At 34.2% G+C, this 20,351-nt stretch overlaps 2 protein-coding genes across 2 annotated transcripts; one reads left to right on the forward strand and one right to left on the reverse strand.

Moving 5' to 3' along the window:
* The first annotated feature begins 482 nt into the window (after positions 1-482).
* Positions 483-10,445, forward strand: Vha55 (V-type proton ATPase subunit Vha55). The gene is made up of 9 exons (XM_085955003.1): positions 483-640; positions 1,949-2,067; positions 2,365-2,494; positions 3,813-4,069; positions 5,465-5,695; positions 6,160-6,417; positions 7,740-7,877; positions 8,081-8,209; positions 8,452-10,445. The coding sequence occupies exons 1-9, from the start codon at positions 550-552 to the stop codon at positions 8,587-8,589; spliced, it is 1,491 nt and encodes a 496-aa protein (XP_085811129.1). The 5' UTR covers positions 483-549; the 3' UTR covers positions 8,590-10,445.
* Positions 10,446-15,731: 5,286 nt separating this feature from the next.
* On the reverse strand, positions 15,732-19,320 carry Pp2A-29B (Protein phosphatase PP2A regulatory subunit A). The gene is made up of 2 exons (XM_085955023.1): positions 18,217-19,320; positions 15,732-17,820 (listed from the first exon to the last, which is right to left on the reverse strand). The coding sequence occupies exons 1-2, from the start codon at positions 19,135-19,137 to the stop codon at positions 16,969-16,971; spliced, it is 1,773 nt and encodes a 590-aa protein (XP_085811149.1). The 5' UTR covers positions 19,138-19,320; the 3' UTR covers positions 15,732-16,968.
* Positions 19,321-20,351: the final 1,031 nt, after the last annotated feature.

The following is a 20,351-nucleotide window of genomic DNA, read 5'->3' on the forward strand; positions in this document are numbered from 1 at the left end:
AGGTATGCATGCAATGAAGTTGAATAAAAAATGCTCTAGTATTTTATAACTAGTAAGTATTAGAAAACTTTATGCCGCAGGTTTTTAGGTCATCTATGATTGTTGGTTCGGTATAGAACCACAATAATATCTTTAATAGAACCGGGCATTATCGTTATTAGGATAATCCATCGAAAAACGTACCGATTACAATTTATAAACACAAAAGCTTCATTAATTTTATGCCAGTGGATCATTGATTAAGAAAACAATATTACCTATGCCTTATATTTTATTTTTTATTTTTCTCGTTTGATTTAATACAGTTAATCATGAATAACGACTTTATTGACGTATTATTATTTTTTTATTTTTACCCACCATTATAAATAATTATAAACTGGCTGTCGAAATATGAAGTGTAAAAGCGTACGCTCAATAGTCGGGCGCAGCAAACGCAGCCAGCGCTCAGCAGCGTAGTCACGTGACATCACGTGAACTTCAGACGTGATTTTCTGTAAGGAGCTGATACTGTCCAGTTGACGGATTTTCTCGTCGTAATTGTACAAGATGTCGTTCAATACAACTCTTAATGCCAAACAGGCGCACAAAGAACATATCCTCGCTGTTTCCAGGGATTTCATTTCGCAGCCACGTCTCAGTAAGTATTTTAAATCTATTTTTTCGTGTTCGACATTTTCCAAATTATTTTTATTTTTATGGGGTGTAGAAACTCAGCTGTGCGCCCGATCGATTTTAGAAAACAGCAGTCAGAGTATTTATACATAAGTAAGCGAAAACAACTAATGCTGCTTTTAAATCAATCTTAGCATTATTTCAAATGGGATAGTTCCACAATTATTGACTTGCTCTCAGTGAAGTAGTCATGTGATAACATTAAATTATATTTTTTTCGGGATATTATCTCCCTGTCACTTATATTTACCTGATTCTCATGGGACGTATTATTCTATTGAAAGTATTCTTTAGATAATTTGCGTTGTTAATTGAAAAAAGGTGTGGATTATACAATAATTTAAAAATCACACCCTCTACATAGTTTTCAGTAATTTGTATTCATTAACAGTTGTACTGTGTAAATTAAGCATAATATTATATTCAGTAGTTTCATTAGTTCAGTGTATGCTAATATTAAATATGAAATGTATATTTTTAAAGTAGTCAGTCAAACGACATTTTGCCTTTCATTTATAAAAACAGTCTTCTTATCGTGCCATCCCCTAACGTAAGTCGGCCATCATCGGGGCAATCTTTGCTTTATCACTTGCTGCTCTCGGTAAACAGTAATTCGGAAAAAATATTCTCTAGAATTGATTAATAGTAGGTACGGTACTTACATATTATAACCGAAAACTTAATATATTACATTCTTTAGGGGTGTGACATCACATTTGATCTGCTATTCAGTCAGATGGGGATGATGTATATTGAAAAACTTAAAATGAAACTGCAGATATTCTTTTATGCTATTTTCTTAAGCTTCCTTTCTGTCATCATCATTTAATAATATAACATGACAAACCATTATTGTATAAAACTAAAAATAACGATGCCATGTCAATGTACCTAGCTGATATTATACTTAATTTGGAACAACCCCAGAAACATACTGTAGACGAGCTGATATATATATTTCAGCACAGGTAATGGGATTTGGAAGAACTCCTTTCTTCCTAATTATCTGTTATTTGGTTACTGTTACCAATATCCAAAAAGTTGTAAGCTAGAGTCTTTAATACTTTTATGATCAATTTTATTTACTGCTAATCATTTCAAAATGTCTTCACAAGATGAAACTCATTATCAATAAAATGAATACCTACCTATTAAAATATTGTTCTCACGGAAAAATATTTTTACACAACAATATCATTATTATTTTCTTTAAATATAAATGCAGCATAATATTATAATGCTTATATTGTTTTTGAAATCTTTTATTTTTTAGCATACAAGACGGTGTCTGGTGTAAATGGCCCTCTTGTAATCTTGGATGAGGTGAAATTTCCAAAGTTTGCCGAAATTGTGCAGCTGAGGCTTAATGATGGCACAATCCGTTCAGGACAGGTAACACACCTCACTTTTTAATTGATAAATACAATTTCCCAATCAGAAATGCATCACAATCTATACAATAAACAAAGAAAAGATTTTTCAAAAAAGATTTTTTCTATTGGTTATAATATACTCTCTCAGAAAGTGTTTTTCTAAATTATATATGTTCAATAAACAAAGAGACAAAAAATAATGAAAATTCCCTTTGCAACTAGGTATGTGAATTGTATACAATGAATGATAGAGAATGTATTGTAAGTTATGTAGGATTCGGTATAGATTATTAAAATTTGCATCGTTTTCTTTCAGGTGTTGGAAGTTAGTGGAACCAAAGCTGTTGTCCAAGTTTTTGAAGGTACTTCCGGTATTGATGCTAAGAACACCCTTTGTGAGTTCACAGGAGATATTCTCAGAACTCCTGTCTCAGAAGATATGTTGGGTAAGTTGTAATTTTATTACACTTTGAAATTATTTATGATATTTATTGTTTGATACAGTTAGTAGTACATAATTTGGAACATTGATACATATATCTAGATTCTAGAAGATTCATCGTTCCATACAATATCGGGTACTTTTCACAGAAAAGGTTATACCTATACATCTGATAACAAACTGTAAAGATCACCTTTATTGCAATGTAGTAGGTATAGTTCAGTTAGAAAAGATGCAATACGTATTTATGTATAAGATGAACATTTTTTGCTCTTTGGTTATAGATGCATTGTCGAGAAAAAAAACCATGACATGTACAAATTTTGCAGTTTGCAAATTTACCGTTGTCACAATGCAGATAAGAGCTCATTTTTCCTTACTGTTATGAAGGAATATAAAAAATATGGAATGATTCTGACATTAAAGTTTTGGTGTCATATTATTTTTCACCCACTTCGTCCATATAACAAATACGTCAATGGTTTGAAATATACTGTTTCTGAAATATACTATAGTACTCTCTCAGTAATCCGCCACCCCAAAAACCAGACAAGTGTCCAATTAGTGAAAACGGCGGATTATAGTGCATACATACAAAATATGGTAAAAATTAAAACAGGTATTTCGTAAAAATAGTTTTTATTGAAAAATTTGTACAATTTGTCAATTTACGGTTTTATTTACAATCAAAATTAAGTATGTATTAAATTATACATATTTATAAATGTTTATTAACTACATGTCAAACAGCAGAGGCAGATATTCTGGATTGGTCTAAGATTCCTGGTTTTCCCTATGACCAAAAGCTTCAGCTTGTGTGTCCCACTTGTATTGGAGCACGGCGTAATTGCGATGCAGTCCTTGGGTACTTTCATCCCTGAATGTATGTTTTACGAGGGAGAAGTTTCCAAAATAAATCCGTCTCATCTGCGGTGTATACTACACAGCGGACTACTGAATTTGATGTACGAATACTGGCGAATTATAGAGCTTGATTTTGTGCTCTCGACTAGCAAAAATAACGGCAAATTATAGTAGTTGTCGGATAATCGAGAGGCGGATAACTGAGGGTGTACTCTATATCTGTTTTTATACAAAAATTATTCCAACCTCATATTTTATTAAGAATTATCTCAAAAATGTACTCCGAATCTATTATAAATATTATCTATTTATAAAATGATTTTATCTTGCAACAAAATAATGATGCTTCGCTTTGATAATTTTTTTGTTAATACCTGTATCACAAATAGATAACTATAATATGGTTACATCGGAATTGAAAATTACATACATGTGTAATATTGTAAATATGTCTGCAGGCCGTGTATTCAATGGCTCTGGAAAGCCCATCGACAAAGGACCTCCAATCCTGGCGGAGGACTACCTCGACATTCAAGGACAGCCCATTAACCCGTGGTCTCGTATTTACCCCGAGGAAATGATCCAGACAGGTATCTCCGCCATTGATGTCATGAACTCCATTGCCCGTGGACAGAAGATTCCCATTTTCTCCGCGGCCGGTCTGCCTCACAATGAAATTGCTGCTCAGATCTGTCGGCAAGCTGGTCTTGTCAAGGTATAATCATTACATACCTCTACCATTATAATTATAATTAATTTTTTAACGTATTTTAGTAGTATAGTTTGTAGTAGTAATATCGATAATATAAAACTTTTTTGTAATAAATATAAGCAGAATAAAATTTGACATAATATCACCATTTATTAATATATATATATTTTATTATTTATAGCAGTGGTGAAGGGTGGAGGTAGGCTGTGGAGATTCGACATCAATAGTGCATACTTATCTTTGTCAGTCATATTCATTTGTTTTCATTGAACTAGGAATACGAATTGCAGATGGTATTGATTAGTTTTTAAAATTCAATTAAACCCTGCCTAAAGCAAACCATAATATATATTAGATAAAACATATTCTTCTGTCTATAAAATATCTAAAAACTTCATACATAGCTTTAGATATTTTATAGATAGAATAATATTTTTAATCTATATGGTTTCATTTAGGCAGGGATTAATTGAAAACTATAAATCATCTACAATTTGTATTCTTGGTTCAATGACAAGAAATAAGTATGACTCTAGAGTGTGTATTATTTTTTGACGGATCCACAGCCTACCTCTAACTATTATGGTTCTGTCCAGGCAGGGCTTAATTGATTTTTAAAAACTAACCAATTCCAACTGCAATTTGTATTCTTAGTTCAATGAAAACAAATAAGTGTGACTGACAAAGTATTTTGTGCTCTATTTATATTTAATCTCCACAGCTTACCTCCACCCTTTGCCACCAAATTATAGAATATGTGTGTATAACAAGTATGTATGTGACTTGTTGGTATTTGAAAATAGACACTTCATTATATGTAGTTGTGCAGCTAAACAAATGAATCTAGTCTAGAAAAAAATAGGCTATTGTCGTCATGCCTTTCATCATAGGCTTTGGTACATTATGTACAATAATTTGCATAATTTTCTTATCAGTGTTTTTTATTGATTTTTCTAAACACTGAAGGGTGGATCAATTAATTAAGAAAATATTAGGCATTTATGGATGACACATAACTACAAAGTTAGAATTTAATTGATTAATTAATTTAAAAAAAAACTACCTTCACAAGATTGGTATTCTTAATACAGTGAGGCTGTTATATTTTGGCTGATGTGTCATCATGGCCGCCATGGAAACCTGCAATCGCACCACTGTTTTACATACATGTGTATGTACTCCTCTCCCCCATCATTTACTACACATCATTCTATTTCATATACCTACATCAAATCTACTCTAGTCAGCCCAAACATAAAAGTCACAATAATATTTTTACATTTTTATTTCTGTTTGGCAATTCAAATATTTGGTAGGTATATCAATTTAGTCTTAAAATAAGACAATTTAATATTTTTATACTTCATAATTTGTATTTATAAATATTTTTTAATTTAGGTTCCTGGAAAGTCAGTTTTGGATGACCACGAAGACAACTTCGCTATTGTGTTTGCCGCTATGGGTGTGAACATGGAAACTGCTCGGTTCTTCAAAGAGGATTTCGAAGAAAACGGCTCAATGGAGAATGTGTGCCTTTTCTTGAATTTGGCTAACGACCCTACAATTGAAAGAATCATTACCCCTCGCTTAGCCTTGACTGCCGCTGAGTTCTTGGCCTACCAGTGTGAGGTAAATATAAGCAGAAATGTCATCGCAATAATATTCATTTAACTTATTAAAGCTTTCAGTGATGGAGATTAAATGTTCACTCTTTTAAACTGGGAGATCACACTTTGATGTTTGACTTCTGTTTGATGCTGGCAAATGGTGTATACATTGTAACAATAATCATCAATAAATCATGAGTATGATGTTATAAGAATATGATTGCACACAACCGAGCGTCGATCTATTTTTCCACTGTTCCTATTTCAAGTCAGGGCTCTGGAAGATAAAGGTGCTGAAATCTCAGTTATAAAAACAATGTCACATCGTGATTATTGTTGTGTGATCATTCAATTAAACTAGAATCTAAGGTTATTTGATATTGTTAGACCATCTATTTTTTATTAATGTGTATTGACAAAATACAAGTCTGCTAAATATATATTTAAAATTCCTCAGTTAATAATAGAGTTTTTATGGGTTTTCAGAAACACGTGCTAGTAATCCTTACGGACATGTCTTCGTACGCTGAGGCCCTCCGTGAGGTGTCGGCTGCCCGAGAAGAAGTCCCCGGCCGAAGAGGTTTCCCCGGTTACATGTACACCGATTTGGCCACAATCTACGAGCGCGCTGGACGTGTCGAAGGCAGAAATGGTTCCATCACTCAAATCCCTATTCTCACTATGCCCAACGATGATATTACCCATCCTATTCCTGATTTGACCGGATATATCACTGAAGGACAGGTGTGTTGTATTCATAAGACATATTATATAGTAATGTATCTATTTTTAGAGGTGGGGATTACAACTTTATGATAGGTTCAACCTGAGTCTAATATTATAATAAGATTTCGGGCAGATGCGTCTGGATGATAGATACCGTTAAGTTGACCTGATTGTGCTCGACTTAATTACACAATGCTTATTATGGCTACATTGATCCCTCTGCAATCAAAAGTACTTTAAAATTCTCATTTTTTATTATATTATTAAATATTTTTAATTGATATAGGTACAATGGGAAAATTATGGAACTGCACAATATAAGTTGTATTAATTGTAAATTCATAGTAAATACTATAAATAATAATTTAATGAATGCGCCAACAGTGATTGATTTAATGGGTTAAATGTTCACACTTGAGATAGAGTAAAGGTAAACCTTCCATTCAGGGAACAAAACTTTTAATGGCAACGCAATATTAAATACGCTCATGTTAGCTCTCAGTATTTTATTTGGAAATATTATTCATTAACAATAATATTGATACAATACGTTTGCGTCGATAATCAGTATTTGATGCAGTTTTGCTTTATCACACATGAATAAACTAAACCTTTTCCTTTTTACATTCGATTATTTTGATGGCTGTTTCTTGAGTTTCTTTATTCTATTATTAAGGTAATACATCAGTGAAACGGCAAATAATTTTCAACTATTGGCGCGACGAAATTTTGGACTCGCTCGCATTTTGAGAGAGATCGTCGAGCTGGAAACACGTCACTTTGTTTCGTGATGGCAACGGGCGTATTAATTCTTAAATCGTGTAAAGATGACTAAAAACGTTACCCATTTACTTTAAAAAGAAAACATGTCAATGAATATATTATTATTGTTAGTAATAGAACAATAAACAGAACATAAAATGGATGTATGTTGGATTTATATGACAAATTATATTTCGTTAGGCATTCGTCATTTGCACCCGCGACCCGCAATCCGCGCATCGCCTAGCCACGATCTTTTTAGACCGTTCCTCAACTGAGGTACAACCTTAAGTATCGTGGCATTGTTACACATGCATTTAAGTAAGACTGCATCCAGCCCATAAAACATACATAATTAGCTGTTTCAGCATGTCATAGTGGAAAATTATTGTCATTTATCATATGAATAATTAATAAAGTATTTTTGAAGCAGATCAATATTTAGCTCAAGTCTTGTCTTATTATATGAAACCTAGCCAATCCGTTGTCCATAATTTGGAAAATATATGGATACAATAATATTAAAAATGTGTGTACATAATATTGATATATAAAAAAATATTCTTTTCTCTGTATAGATATACGTAGACAGACAGTTGCACAATCGTCAAATTTACCCACCCGTGAATGTACTGCCTTCTCTCTCTCGTCTCATGAAATCTGCCATTGGTGAAGGAATGACACGCAAAGATCACTCTGACGTATCTAACCAGCTGGTGAGTTCATAGATTGAAGACCAATTTATGAGGATTGTTAAACATTTTGTTGATGTCTGATTGACGGATAGAACTGGTCCGGATGTAAATAATAAATTTATGTGGAAGTGACAATAAATATAGTTATTACTGCCTTTAATTGATTGAGGATGTAATTTTTTTTATTTATTTTCATAAATTAATAATTCCGTTCTATTTTACAGTATGCTTGCTACGCTATCGGTAAAGACGTCCAGGCAATGAAGGCTGTGGTGGGAGAGGAAGCTCTTACTCCTGATGATCTTCTGTATTTGGAATTCCTCACTAAGTTTGAAAAGAACTTCATCACACAGGTAAAGTTTAATTTCTTTAATGGTGGTATCTGTCAATTGTTGGTGGGAAGACTTTGTATAATTAAAATTTACAATACATAATATGTAGTACTTATATTTTTTAAATCACTGAATTACGCAGTTCAATGCGAGAGTCCCAATTTAAAGGATATCGTAATCCTTTAACGTAAGCAGTTTGCCATGATCGTGTATTGTAGTGCAATCGCTCAACCGAACACGGTAAATAATTTTGTTGATTTCAGGGCAACTATGAAAACCGCACAGTGTTTGAATCTTTGGACATCGGCTGGCAGTTGCTCCGTATCTTCCCGAAGGAAATGTTGAAGCGTATCCCCGCTTCTGTCCTCGCAGAGTTCTATCCCAGGGATTCCCGTCATTAAAATAGCCACTATTACTCTCTTATTGTTACATAATGCTGAAGCTATCTATTGAAGTGATCGTTCTTCTTTGGTGTGTAATTTTCTTGTATTTGTAGAAACTGATTTTTTTCAAATTTATTTAATCAGAACATTTAATAGGGCAGGATGAAAAACTTTGTGAATCAGTATTGTGACCAGTCCAACTTGTAAATAATAAAAAAACAAAGTAAGAATTTCTATTTTGGAAGGAAACTGATGTGTTAAAATATTTTCATTTTACATAGCTCAGCAATCTTGTATATAGCCGATGTTAATAATTAGATTTATGTATTTGTCCTTTATTACCTACCGAAATTAATGGATAATTCAGAACTAATGCCTACCTACAGTATGTAAAGACCAGTTTAAAAAAAATGAGATTAATGACGGGTGGTGAAAGAGAATCAAGCTATTTTTTTATTTTGCCTGATCTAAATATTTTATCATTGTGTGATGTAGTTTGTTTTTTTGTCGTTGATGAAATTATTTATTCTCCATTAATGACCGATTTGCGAATTGGTGGATACATGTTATAATTGCTTTATAATTAGTGCATGTAATGATTAACAATTTTACTATTCGTGATTTACTTTTTACGACATTTAAGGATACACATTTCAATGTTTCAAATAACATTTACTGTAAATTATAAAAACGGAAAGAAAGAAGCGCACAATACGTCACGACTCAATTAGAAGCATGTTGGAAAGTAATAGTATGACATTGAAATAACCTTTCATGGAATTATAAAAAAAGTCTAATTTTAATGTTTACTGTGTAATTGTGAAGATTCGTATAATAAAACTCTAAATTTACTGCTTTAAAAGTTACCGTGAAGAGTGTGAAATATATTATATTTCAATGTACATTATTAATGACAATATTGCCATGAAAGTAGTAGAAAATAAACCTTTCTGATCCACGGTGAGTATATTAGATTCTTAGATATTAAAAGTTCATTATGTATTCATATTTTTATTTCATTATTTAAAGTCCCTAAATAAAATAATGTTATAAGCATATTATGCTTATTTAGGATCCAGAGACATTAAATTATTGTGCCTATTTGGCCTGGATTATAATAATTATGCGTGTTCATTCTGTTTCATAATGTAAATAATGGTATAACTATTATAATTTATTAATATTGTAATTTTGTTGATAAAATCTGTCCAACAGTATTGTTTGCATATTTCATTATATCATTTGAATGTAATGTTATATGTATTAATCTTAATATTACCAGTGGAGTCGAGTTGTCTTAACCTTTATTTTAAATCTTCCGTTAATGTTATTATCAATTTTTATATGGAGATTTAAATAGTTTAAAAATTTTCAAAATTAACGTTTTTATGCTTACGTTTTGGTTGATAAGAGATCCCACATTCCATGTATTTCTTATTAATTGTGTGTAATTTTATTTATAATAAAATCTGGTACGTACATACATACATATTATTTTCTATATTATGCCTTTATTTTTCCTGGGAGATATTTTTTTACTGTGTGCAAAGAGAATAAAATCAGTTATCGGCTGTAAATTAATTTTCATTTTCTTATTTTCAGAGTATGAATTGTATTGACTATACTTAAACTTGCGAATTGTAAATTAAAATTTCCTATAAGGGCTAACGGAAGTTATCATATAAATTGAATATTATATCAATCAATCTTGATTATAAAGATTATTTGTTTCCAATGATTATATTATATATGAAAGTTTAAATATAAATTGTTGATGAACACTTAAATATATAATTGCGTACTATTAAGATTAGTGAACAATGTAGAAGTGTATAAGGTAAAGTTCTTAAAATAAATGAGAATGTGTTACGTTACCTGTGTTTTTAATTTTCCAATATTTTTTTAAGAAATGATCATGAATATAGTATAGCATTAATTTTATTATTAGGTATAGTTGGTATATTTTCTCACAAAGGCTCGCCTCCACTCTCCCTTGAACGGGTGTGCTTTCTTATTTGAATATATTCTGCATACTAGAATTTCTAAAAACCTCATTCACTTGGTGGATATCATTATGGAGATTAAATGTCACCTTCAAATACAAGGTCATCTGCTTGAATTAATGGGCTCAAATAAGTGACATTGGCCTGCCTTCTCAATATGTTCTTTTCTCTCTCTTGAGTAGATTATACGAGACGGGACATTACACATATTGACGATTGAATAATTTGAAAAAATACTATAACTATGGCTCTACTCTAATCTACTAAAATGGCTTTATTCTCAATTTTATAATGACAAGGTTTACGATAATACTCTTAGTGCCGAGCCACACCGGGCGACTCTGGTCGCCAGACCAGTCGCCGAGACCAGACCGATGCATGCAGTTATATGGAGCATGCCACACCTGGTCGCGCAAGTAATAAACTCGGGCGATCAGTAAAATCATGTTCTTGCGCTCGGTCTGGTCTCGCAGTCTCTCTGGTCGGGCGACCGGTAGTGATGTATGAAAACATATAGTTATGTGCTGCCACACTGGGCGATTAGTCGCGAGCAGCTACGCCGCGGAGAGGACGTATTTTTTGCATAACTTGCGTGTACATCCATTATCAGCCGTGGCGTTCGATACGGATATGTTCATTATAGAGATACAAACGGGACGTATAGACTTCCGTAGGATAGTATCTTGTTTGGTTAGGCCATTCTTGCACAGAGTCAATAATTAATCAAATGATGATATCGACATTCTAACATAGTTGAAGAATTTGCCAGGGTATTTTCTTAAATCATCATACAACGTGATAAACACTCCAGACAGAAAGCGAGCTGCGACGAAAGGATGAGTCCAGATCCTTTTTTTCTTCTTCTTTTCCAAGAATCTTTTATGCCGCAAATACAGCACGAGTGCAACGTCTTCGACGTCCAACTTAAAAGTGAGCGCTGTGAGCGGATTATTGGTTGCCACGCGCGGAGAGAACGTATTTTTTGCATACTTGCGTAGGTACGTACATTCATTATTATTATTATTTATTGGCTGCCTCTCTGGTCGCCTGCAAGTCGCCCAAGTAAATCGCCCAGGAAGACCAGTCGCGCGACTGGTCTCGAGACCAGAGTCGCCCGGTGTGGCTCAGCTCTTATTGTATTAAAATATTTTGTCATGCAATATTGATTTCTAAGTTGAAAAAAATAGGTTATCATGATACATCATTTTTATGAAGTATACAGATTATTAAACCAAATTCTTCATTTTCAACCATGAGCATAAACAATTTAAAATGCGTTACAAGAAATACATAATGTCTTTATCGTGGACAAAAAAGATTTAGTAAAAATTGTCAGAGCAAAGGAGTTGTGATTGATTTTTCTTATCAATCTCTAGAGCTACCATCTTGGATTCGAGACATCACACAGGCCATCTGACCTAATTTCAAGCTAACTGGTAAGCCATAATACTTGCAGAGTAGGTACTTAAAAAATTTATTTGAGATGGCCATTTGAATCTTTCATTAAAATAATACACAAATTTAGATTAAATATAGAAATATTTCAAAAGCAGATCGTAAGAAGCGATTAGAAATTTCAGATACCTTTTGCATTGAAACCCTTAAAGGCACTAGCATCTTCCGATTCCATAACAACATACCGTCGGTAATTTTCTACAAACACGTATCTCAATTTTTGTCAGTTTTGAGTTGTTTCATGTAATGAATTCAGAATTTGAATACGCACATGGTATTCCACAAACACGTATCTCAAAACATACTTTATAACATAATAGATTTAAACAATGACAAAAAACTCGTATCACAGTAAAAGACTTAGAAATATTATAAACTCGTATCTTGAGTTATGTGTTTGTAAGTATACAGAATCAGTGGAGCACCCAGGGGAGGGGCAAGGGGCCCTGGCACCCCCCAAAAACATTGAAATCGGAAGCCAATAAACTATACATTGGGCTTAGACAAATAAAAATACGGTAAAAAATGATTTGTAATTTTCTAGCACCAGGGCTCGAAATGGACAGGAACGCACCGGAGCGCCGTTCCGATTAATAAAATCTCGTAGGAAAATATTTTGACCATCTGAGCTAGATCTGCCATAAAACAAAAAAACCTTACACTTATTTTTATAAAATACTCATAAATTTAGATAACTAGGTTAATATTTTCGTAAAATCATCGAGCGCTCCGGTTCGTAAAATTTTCCATTTCGAGCGCTGTCTAGCACCCTTTTTAGAAAAAATCTTAGATTTTAATTTCCAACACAAAAAATTCGAAACAGTAATGTCGGGTTTTTTTAGAAATCCAATCCCTAATGGAACTGTCAAAAAATTCTCAGTGTCCACCCGAATTCCGGAGTGGTGTACACCGACTTTAACTGCCCTAACTTTTGTTGACGATGTTGTGGGTGAACTAAATACAATTCGCAAAACTACAGAATCTTCATTTAAACTTATACTTTAATCGCGGGTTAAACTGAAGCGTGTGCAAATGCCAATAACCTTAATGTTGAAAATAAAAAAGCCGCGAACTACATCGAAACAAACATTGAGGTGTAATGTTCCAGCTGATTCAGTGGAAGAGTATTTCAGAAGAACTATCTTTTTTCCATTTATTGACATAATATTAAATCAGCTCAATGAACTTTTCTTGTGACATCGCATAGTACTGGAGCAGTTTTTAACTCTTCTTCCAAATGGAAAAGATGTTCCAACAGAAAGTGCGTTGGAAGAATTTTATGACCGTGATATGCTTTCTACAAATCTTGCAATTTTGAACGCCGAATTGAAATAATGGTATAAAAAGTTCGATAAGTAAATCAAATGCAGTCACTCCATGCAGAAATGTTGTTGATGCCATTTCAAAATGGTTTACCCCAACATCTTTAATTTACTTAAAATATTTGAAGCACTTCCCGTCACGACATGCATCAGTGAAAGATCATTTTCAACATTACGCCTTTTAAAAACATACCTAAGGTCTACCTTTTTTTTCATTTGCATGAAAAATATATTTTACCCCCCCCCCCCCTACTTGGCTCCTCCAATATTAAATCCTGGGTGCGCCACTGTACAGAATATTGAACTCCTACAGATGATTACACTGAAGTTCTTTCTCGTAAGTCAAGATACATGTTTACTGCAGTAATATTCACAGTAAAGTTGCAACACATTCTCATGTCATCGACAATATGACTGATCGGTCGAAAGTATAGTGCGATAGATTGAGGAAACAGCATTTTTTTCATGAAAATATGTGTAACTATACTAAATGGATATTTCATAGAAGAAAATTTATTTCTAAATTAAAAAGTGAGAGAATAAAGTTATTTTATTTGCCTCTCCTGAAAAGTTGTGTTTTTTGGGATACTTGTTTGTAGAAAATTACCGACGAATTACTAAGAATAAGGTTCAAATAGACTATATGACGATCGGGCACATATATGCTAAGAGCGTTTTAGTGTCTATGATCAAATCTATGCCATTCCGACATACATATTGTATGACAGCTATGACATTGTATGTACACTCTGTGACACAGGACGCCAACATAAGAAACGGGTTTTTCGACATATATATGACCGATCGTCATAGAGTGTATTTGAAGCAATAGGAGGACAGAGTTGTATGACTACAAATCTGACTAAAGGATAGTGAATTGCCCTGTATGGAATGGAACTGTATAATTCACCCTATTTTTGATAAAACCAGAGTTGAAATGACGGCATTTAGTCAGATGCAATGAGCAGAGAAACAAAACCCATTTTGATAATGAATGGAGAATTTCGGAAACACTAACTCGGCAACGGAACAATTTAGCATCACGCACATGATTGAAATACGAAATTGAGTACAGGAGCCACCAACTCAATCGTGTTGGCGTTTGATTTGATTGGTTCATAATACACGCTCAGTTGCAACAAATGAAATTTAGATATGGTCGTATTTAATAAGGCATAATTTTTGTTTTGTATTATTATTATTGTCTGTTAAAATAATGAATAAAATCAGGGTACCTTCATTATGTAAATGTCAAATTTTTGTTATGTCAAACACAAGATGGGCTCACGCAGCCACTCATCGAAGCCCAAAAAATGGTAAATGTTCCAATTTGCTCACAACTCCAGGGCAACTCAACGGCGACTTCACGATCTTGGCAGACGGTTGGTCTGAGAATCTGCCAATGTAATTCGAGCTCAAAAGTGTCTGTTTGGCTGAGAGTAAACATTGTTCAGAGTAAAAAGGTGAGAAGGAGGTGATAGTCAGTTGTAACAACCAACTAAATACCATCGGATATTGAATTTTGTTGAAAGTGTTGGAAGTCATGACCTTTTTAAACGCAATCTATTATTGTCAGGTTTCTTGTGAATTTCGATAGCCTCCTTTACTAAGCGTGAAAAATATTCCGTACTATGGGTCCAATATTGTTTCAAAGTCAAATTTGTGGCCTGTCTCCATTGAGGGTTCAGGGCAATTGCTGGCATGGTGTGTAGTGTCTTAGCCAATATATATATTATTTATTTAGATACAAAAATTATACAAAAACTTTTCACATCTATACATTTAGTGATTATTTCGGAATAATTGGAAGTACATGTAATCTCGCTGGTCTATTCAGTCACTCTCGATTGAATATTGATTGTAGAGGCACATCTAAATTATCTATTTCATTTTTCAACTCGGTTAAAAAAAAAAAAATAGAGATTTGTTGTGTTGCAAACAAATTGAAAAGTTAAAGCCTCTAAAATCATGGCGCCCAGGACAACTGCCCCTCTGATTGCTTGCGAATATGTATAGATTATACGGTCAAGACGTTTCTATATTTGCATGAACAGAAATCATGTTTAGGTTTAGTACCTGTCACTGCAAACGCATTGGCGTTTATGTTACATGGGTTTGCTTATGCGTAATTCGAATGTTTTAATATACAAACCAGTGTGTTTTGTCACATTCAACAGGATGCAACAAAAGTATTCTGAAAAATCGACTCCTGCGCAGCATTGCACAATAATGAAATTCACTTTTCCGAAGAAAAATAAATCTGGACATAACAATGTGGAACATGGAATGTAGGCTACAATATATTCCACATCACTGTATACTATATAGGGGTTCAAGGATTTTCACCACAGGTTGAAGGATTTTCAATAAAATACTAATATTTACATTTTTAAAAGTTTTATTATAAATATCTAGAATTAGTTTTATTGGCCTTTTGGGCATGTAATTTTGACAGGTTGATAAAACTCATGTGACATCCTCATAGACCATAATACATTTGAATGTTTTTGAACAAGTACATAAATGCAAGTTAAGGTACCCTCTGGGTAACATTTAGAAAAACTTAAATTTAATAAAAAAGAGAAGTAAAGTGAAAGTGAAAAAAAACCAATCAAATGTTGCATTAAAACAAAACTTTGTGAAGACAAGATTCTTTTTTCTTAATATGTCAAAATACAAACAAATGCAAGTTTTGATGGGTATGTAATTCTTAATATCTACAATTATGAAAGTTTATGTTTATATCAACATTAATAGAATGTCTTGGCTTTGAAGACATCTGCAATACCTATTCTACTTGAAAGCTATTGCAAGCTTGAACAGACATTAAATATTGATAACCCTTTGAGAAGGCAATATAAAAAATTTCAAAGATTAGTATATCTAGTAGTGGTAATCTAGGTTTTATATGCTGTCAAAATGGTATAAAAATGTCAACATTGCTGCATGAAACAAAAAAATATTACATTTCAACAATACTATCTTAATATTATGTATATAATTTTTACAGAACATCTTGCTCATTCATAACATAGACGAATCAGCATTATTATGTAGGATACTAATGAATTTAAAAAAATCCCTGTCTAATTTATATTTTGTCATATTACCAATGTACTTATAGAAGGTACTCGCTGATCTGGTTTGAATGTTGATTTAAATACATAGGAATCGGTTTTGTAGCATATAATCAAGTAGGTGAAATGACAAAACAGTAATTAAGAATTAAATGGCAGATTATAGTGCATCGCTTTATTTACGAATTGGTTTCATAAGAGTAAATAAAACTCAAAATCCTATACAGATTTTGTCACATAAAAAGTGATTCATTATAAAAAAATCTCATAAAAACATCTGGATCAATATAAATAGACGCATGATGCAGCTTTGTTTATATATCATAATAATTATGAGCTAACAATACAACCAGTTAAAACTATAATACACAAGGAAACAGCAAAGTATGTAATTTAGATAAAAGTAGAAATAACTTCTATCTAGCTGGTTAAAAAATAATGCCAGTGCCAACAAAAATTCGGTATCCACACCAACAGTTGCTCAAGCGTGTTGATATTGTGTGTTTAATAGTTTTAACATACCACTAAAAGGTGCGGATCTTATCCGGCCAGTCCAGATATAGCTTCGGAGGCAAAGTATTTTACATCGACATCGGGGTCCACGTTGAATTTCTCAAGAACAGGTTTGACTTGGGGTGCGATCACAGATGGCTCCAGCCACGGACCCATTTTCTGCAGAGTCTTAGCCACATTGAATCTGACATTGGCCACATTGTCATCGGCCATGGATAAAACTGTGGGAAGCAAAACTCTGGTTGTGATTTCTTTACCGCAAGCTTCAGCCAAAACATTGATGCAGAACAAATATGTCATTCGGTGTAAATAGTTTGCGTCTCGTGACATCGCCAACACTTTGGGTATGATGTTAGTTTCCGCCCACTGGGATCCGAATTGTTGGACTAGTTTCTTCAAATTGAACGTGGCGGCTTCTCTGATGGCATACACGTGGTCGATGAGCCAACTCATACATAGAGCGCTCAGCTTCTCGTCGAATACCTCCTGACCGAGTTGCCCGGCGAGCAAAGGCATGTATTCAATGATCGCCAGTCTGACCCTCCATTTGGAATCTTCGGCGAGTTCTACTATGGCAGGAAGAAGCGATTGCGACAACTGCTGGATTCCAATGACTTCGTTGACGCATTCTAGGTTGGAGATGATGTTCAGTCTCACTTCAGCGCATTCATCCTTAAGTTGGCTCAAGAACAGGGGGAGCAGGTGTTCGATAGTGTTTGTTCGGCCGAGAATGGGACTTAAGCCCATAATTACGGAGGCCAGGGCTGTTTTGACATGTTGATTGGGATCACTCACTAACTCCTTGATTTGGGGTAGGATGGCGGTCATTATGATCTGCTCTTGGTGTGCGGCATCCAGATTCATGCAGAATTCCTTTACCTGAAATTTAATTGAATAAATATTTTAGATTATTTGTTTCTCAAAATGAAAGAATACACAGACATGAGTAAGGATGTGGGTTTTCTAACGTGGTAATCAGCAAAGTTAGTAGCGTGGGTTTGATTAAAATTTAACCCATAACTGTACAGCGATGACACATGAATTTTATTGTTCATCCATTGACCCCCTAGCACAGCAATAAAATAAAAGTCGTGTAAGTTAATTTCCGAAATGCAATACTTTCAGGCAATAATTACGTTTTAAACATTCAATGAGTGTTTTACTATGTGAAAGATCATAAACTAAAATAGTATTCCACAGCACAAGTCAATTAATTAGACAAAACCTACAAAAAAGAAAGTACCTACTTATTCATTGTTAATGTTTATTAGGTACCTTGCTTGCGGCTGCTGCTCGGACTTCAGCTTCTTGATCCTTAAGTAGTCCTTGGAATGCGGGCACTAGATCAGCTCTAGCGAGATCGGGTCCCACGGCGGCTTGTAGTTCTCCAAATCGGTCAGCCACCATATAACGAACCCGCCAAGAATTATCTGTGGCGCAAGAGCGAACTGTCGGCATGGCCAGTTGTTCTACATCTTCGGCTGGTAGCAGCCCTGTGATACTGACGCAAGCATCCACAGCCAACAACCTCACGGAATCCTGGTCGTCCTGGGCGATATTGACGAACATTGGAACCAGATCGGATTTCAAATACTCGATCTCGACGACCTTGGCGAATTCGCCAAGCTTCGACGCGGCGGAACGGCGGACCATCGGAGTATCGTCTTGGCAAAGCAGACGGAAGTGTTGCCTCAGTTCAGCTTTTAGAGCGGGGGAAACCCGAGGGTAGCAGCAAGCAAACAGTCCGCATACAGACGTGCGGGTGGTGAACCAGTCCCCGGACGCTAGGCGCTGAACGAGCGGGAAGAAGAATTCTTCCAAGTGGTTCGCCGAATGATGCTGGGCGACGGCTTTTAACGATTCCACCGCTTTTTCGCGTACCACAGTTTCTTCCACGCTCGCTAAGCATTCTAAAGGAGCCAAAAGGCAATATGCGTGTTCTCCACCTCCTACGAGGCTGATGAAATCTCCGAGCTGTTCCGCCAACGCCAACAACACTTCGTCTTCGTCGTAGATTGTTTCTTTTAGGAACGGAATAAGCTCGGAACGTGTCCTATCCACTCCCAAAGCGAGAGCTATTGTTGACAATTTTTTAATCGAGTTCAAGCGTAGATGGACATCTTCGTTTTTCAACTCGTCGATAAGAATTGCTATAGGATAAAGTGAATCATCCGTACCCGAATCGCTCGCAGCCATGTTTTCCACTTTAACGAATTTCGTACCAAAATATTGAAATTATGGCAGAGTAAAATCTACTATTCACAACAATTACACAATCAAGATTCGGTGAAGGATGCTTTTCTAGTAATAATGTGTTAGCTATTTTTTAAACCGTACAACGTACAACTGACACTCAAATCAAGATGGACGACTTCCAGTAAAACAAGGCGGATGCCATAGACAATGGTAATCACAAACATAGATAATAGATATATATTTTACAAAATTATATTCACCTTCATCTCCATGGCTGCCAATTTTATCTGTGTGGGTACCTAGAACAAGAAAAAAATATAGAAAGGTAGGTAGGTATATTTTTGTATTATTTGTTTTATATAACATAACGAAACATACACATTTTATAGGCATATACAAAATACAAAGATTGGTTAAAATTAATCGAGAGGTATAATATTTTTTTTGCCAGATTAGCATATTGTGGCATTGTTGACAAGAATAAATTTTAATCTACCAGGTACTAGGTGCCTAAATAATTAACCTTGCACTCTTGCAGGCAGTCGACTATAAATACTGCAGTCAGAGATTGGACCCCGCAGTACATAATAGAATATTATTGTTTGGCAACATTGGAGGTTTTGAGTCATAAATTAAAGGTTCGTTTCTTTCAACATGTACGAAACAAATCCAATTAAACCATAGACAATATACATACAAATTGTATGAGACCGGAAATGGTTTGAGATTTGACGTTTGGTTCAGTGTATCATTGAAAATCAAACCGTTCTCGGATCATCAGAAATGGTTTGACATGAAACTTCAAACCAATTCGGACGATTCATAGACTAAGACGATCTGTCAAACGGGAAATCATTAAAAAGTATACATAACCTGAAAACATATCGATCTAAGATTTTCTACAAATATTTCGTTTGTTATTTTCTCGACATTTGACTTTTAATATAATATTTTGTAGGATTAAGGAAAATCGACATGCCTAAAAACAGCATTCTCCGGCATGTGTAAGATCATCGTGTATTAATATTAATATTTTAGATTTAGTACTTTGTATTTTTGGTTTTCAATACAATGGATTTATTTCAATGTATTCCATTAATTTTTGAATCGTCGTCGGAAGATTCGTCTGATGATGATTTTTTCATGCTGGAAGACTTTCAGCCCATTGTCAATAAGAAAAATGAAAATTATTGCGAAGATACTGTTGCAGAGTA

The sequence above is a fragment of the Rhyacophila brunnea genome, unplaced genomic scaffold (assembly GCF_057557595.1).
Source record: "Rhyacophila brunnea isolate RB1 unplaced genomic scaffold, BYU_Rbru_1.0 scaffold_4, whole genome shotgun sequence".
In the NCBI taxonomy this organism is placed as follows: Eukaryota; Metazoa; Arthropoda; class Insecta; order Trichoptera; family Rhyacophilidae; genus Rhyacophila; species Rhyacophila brunnea.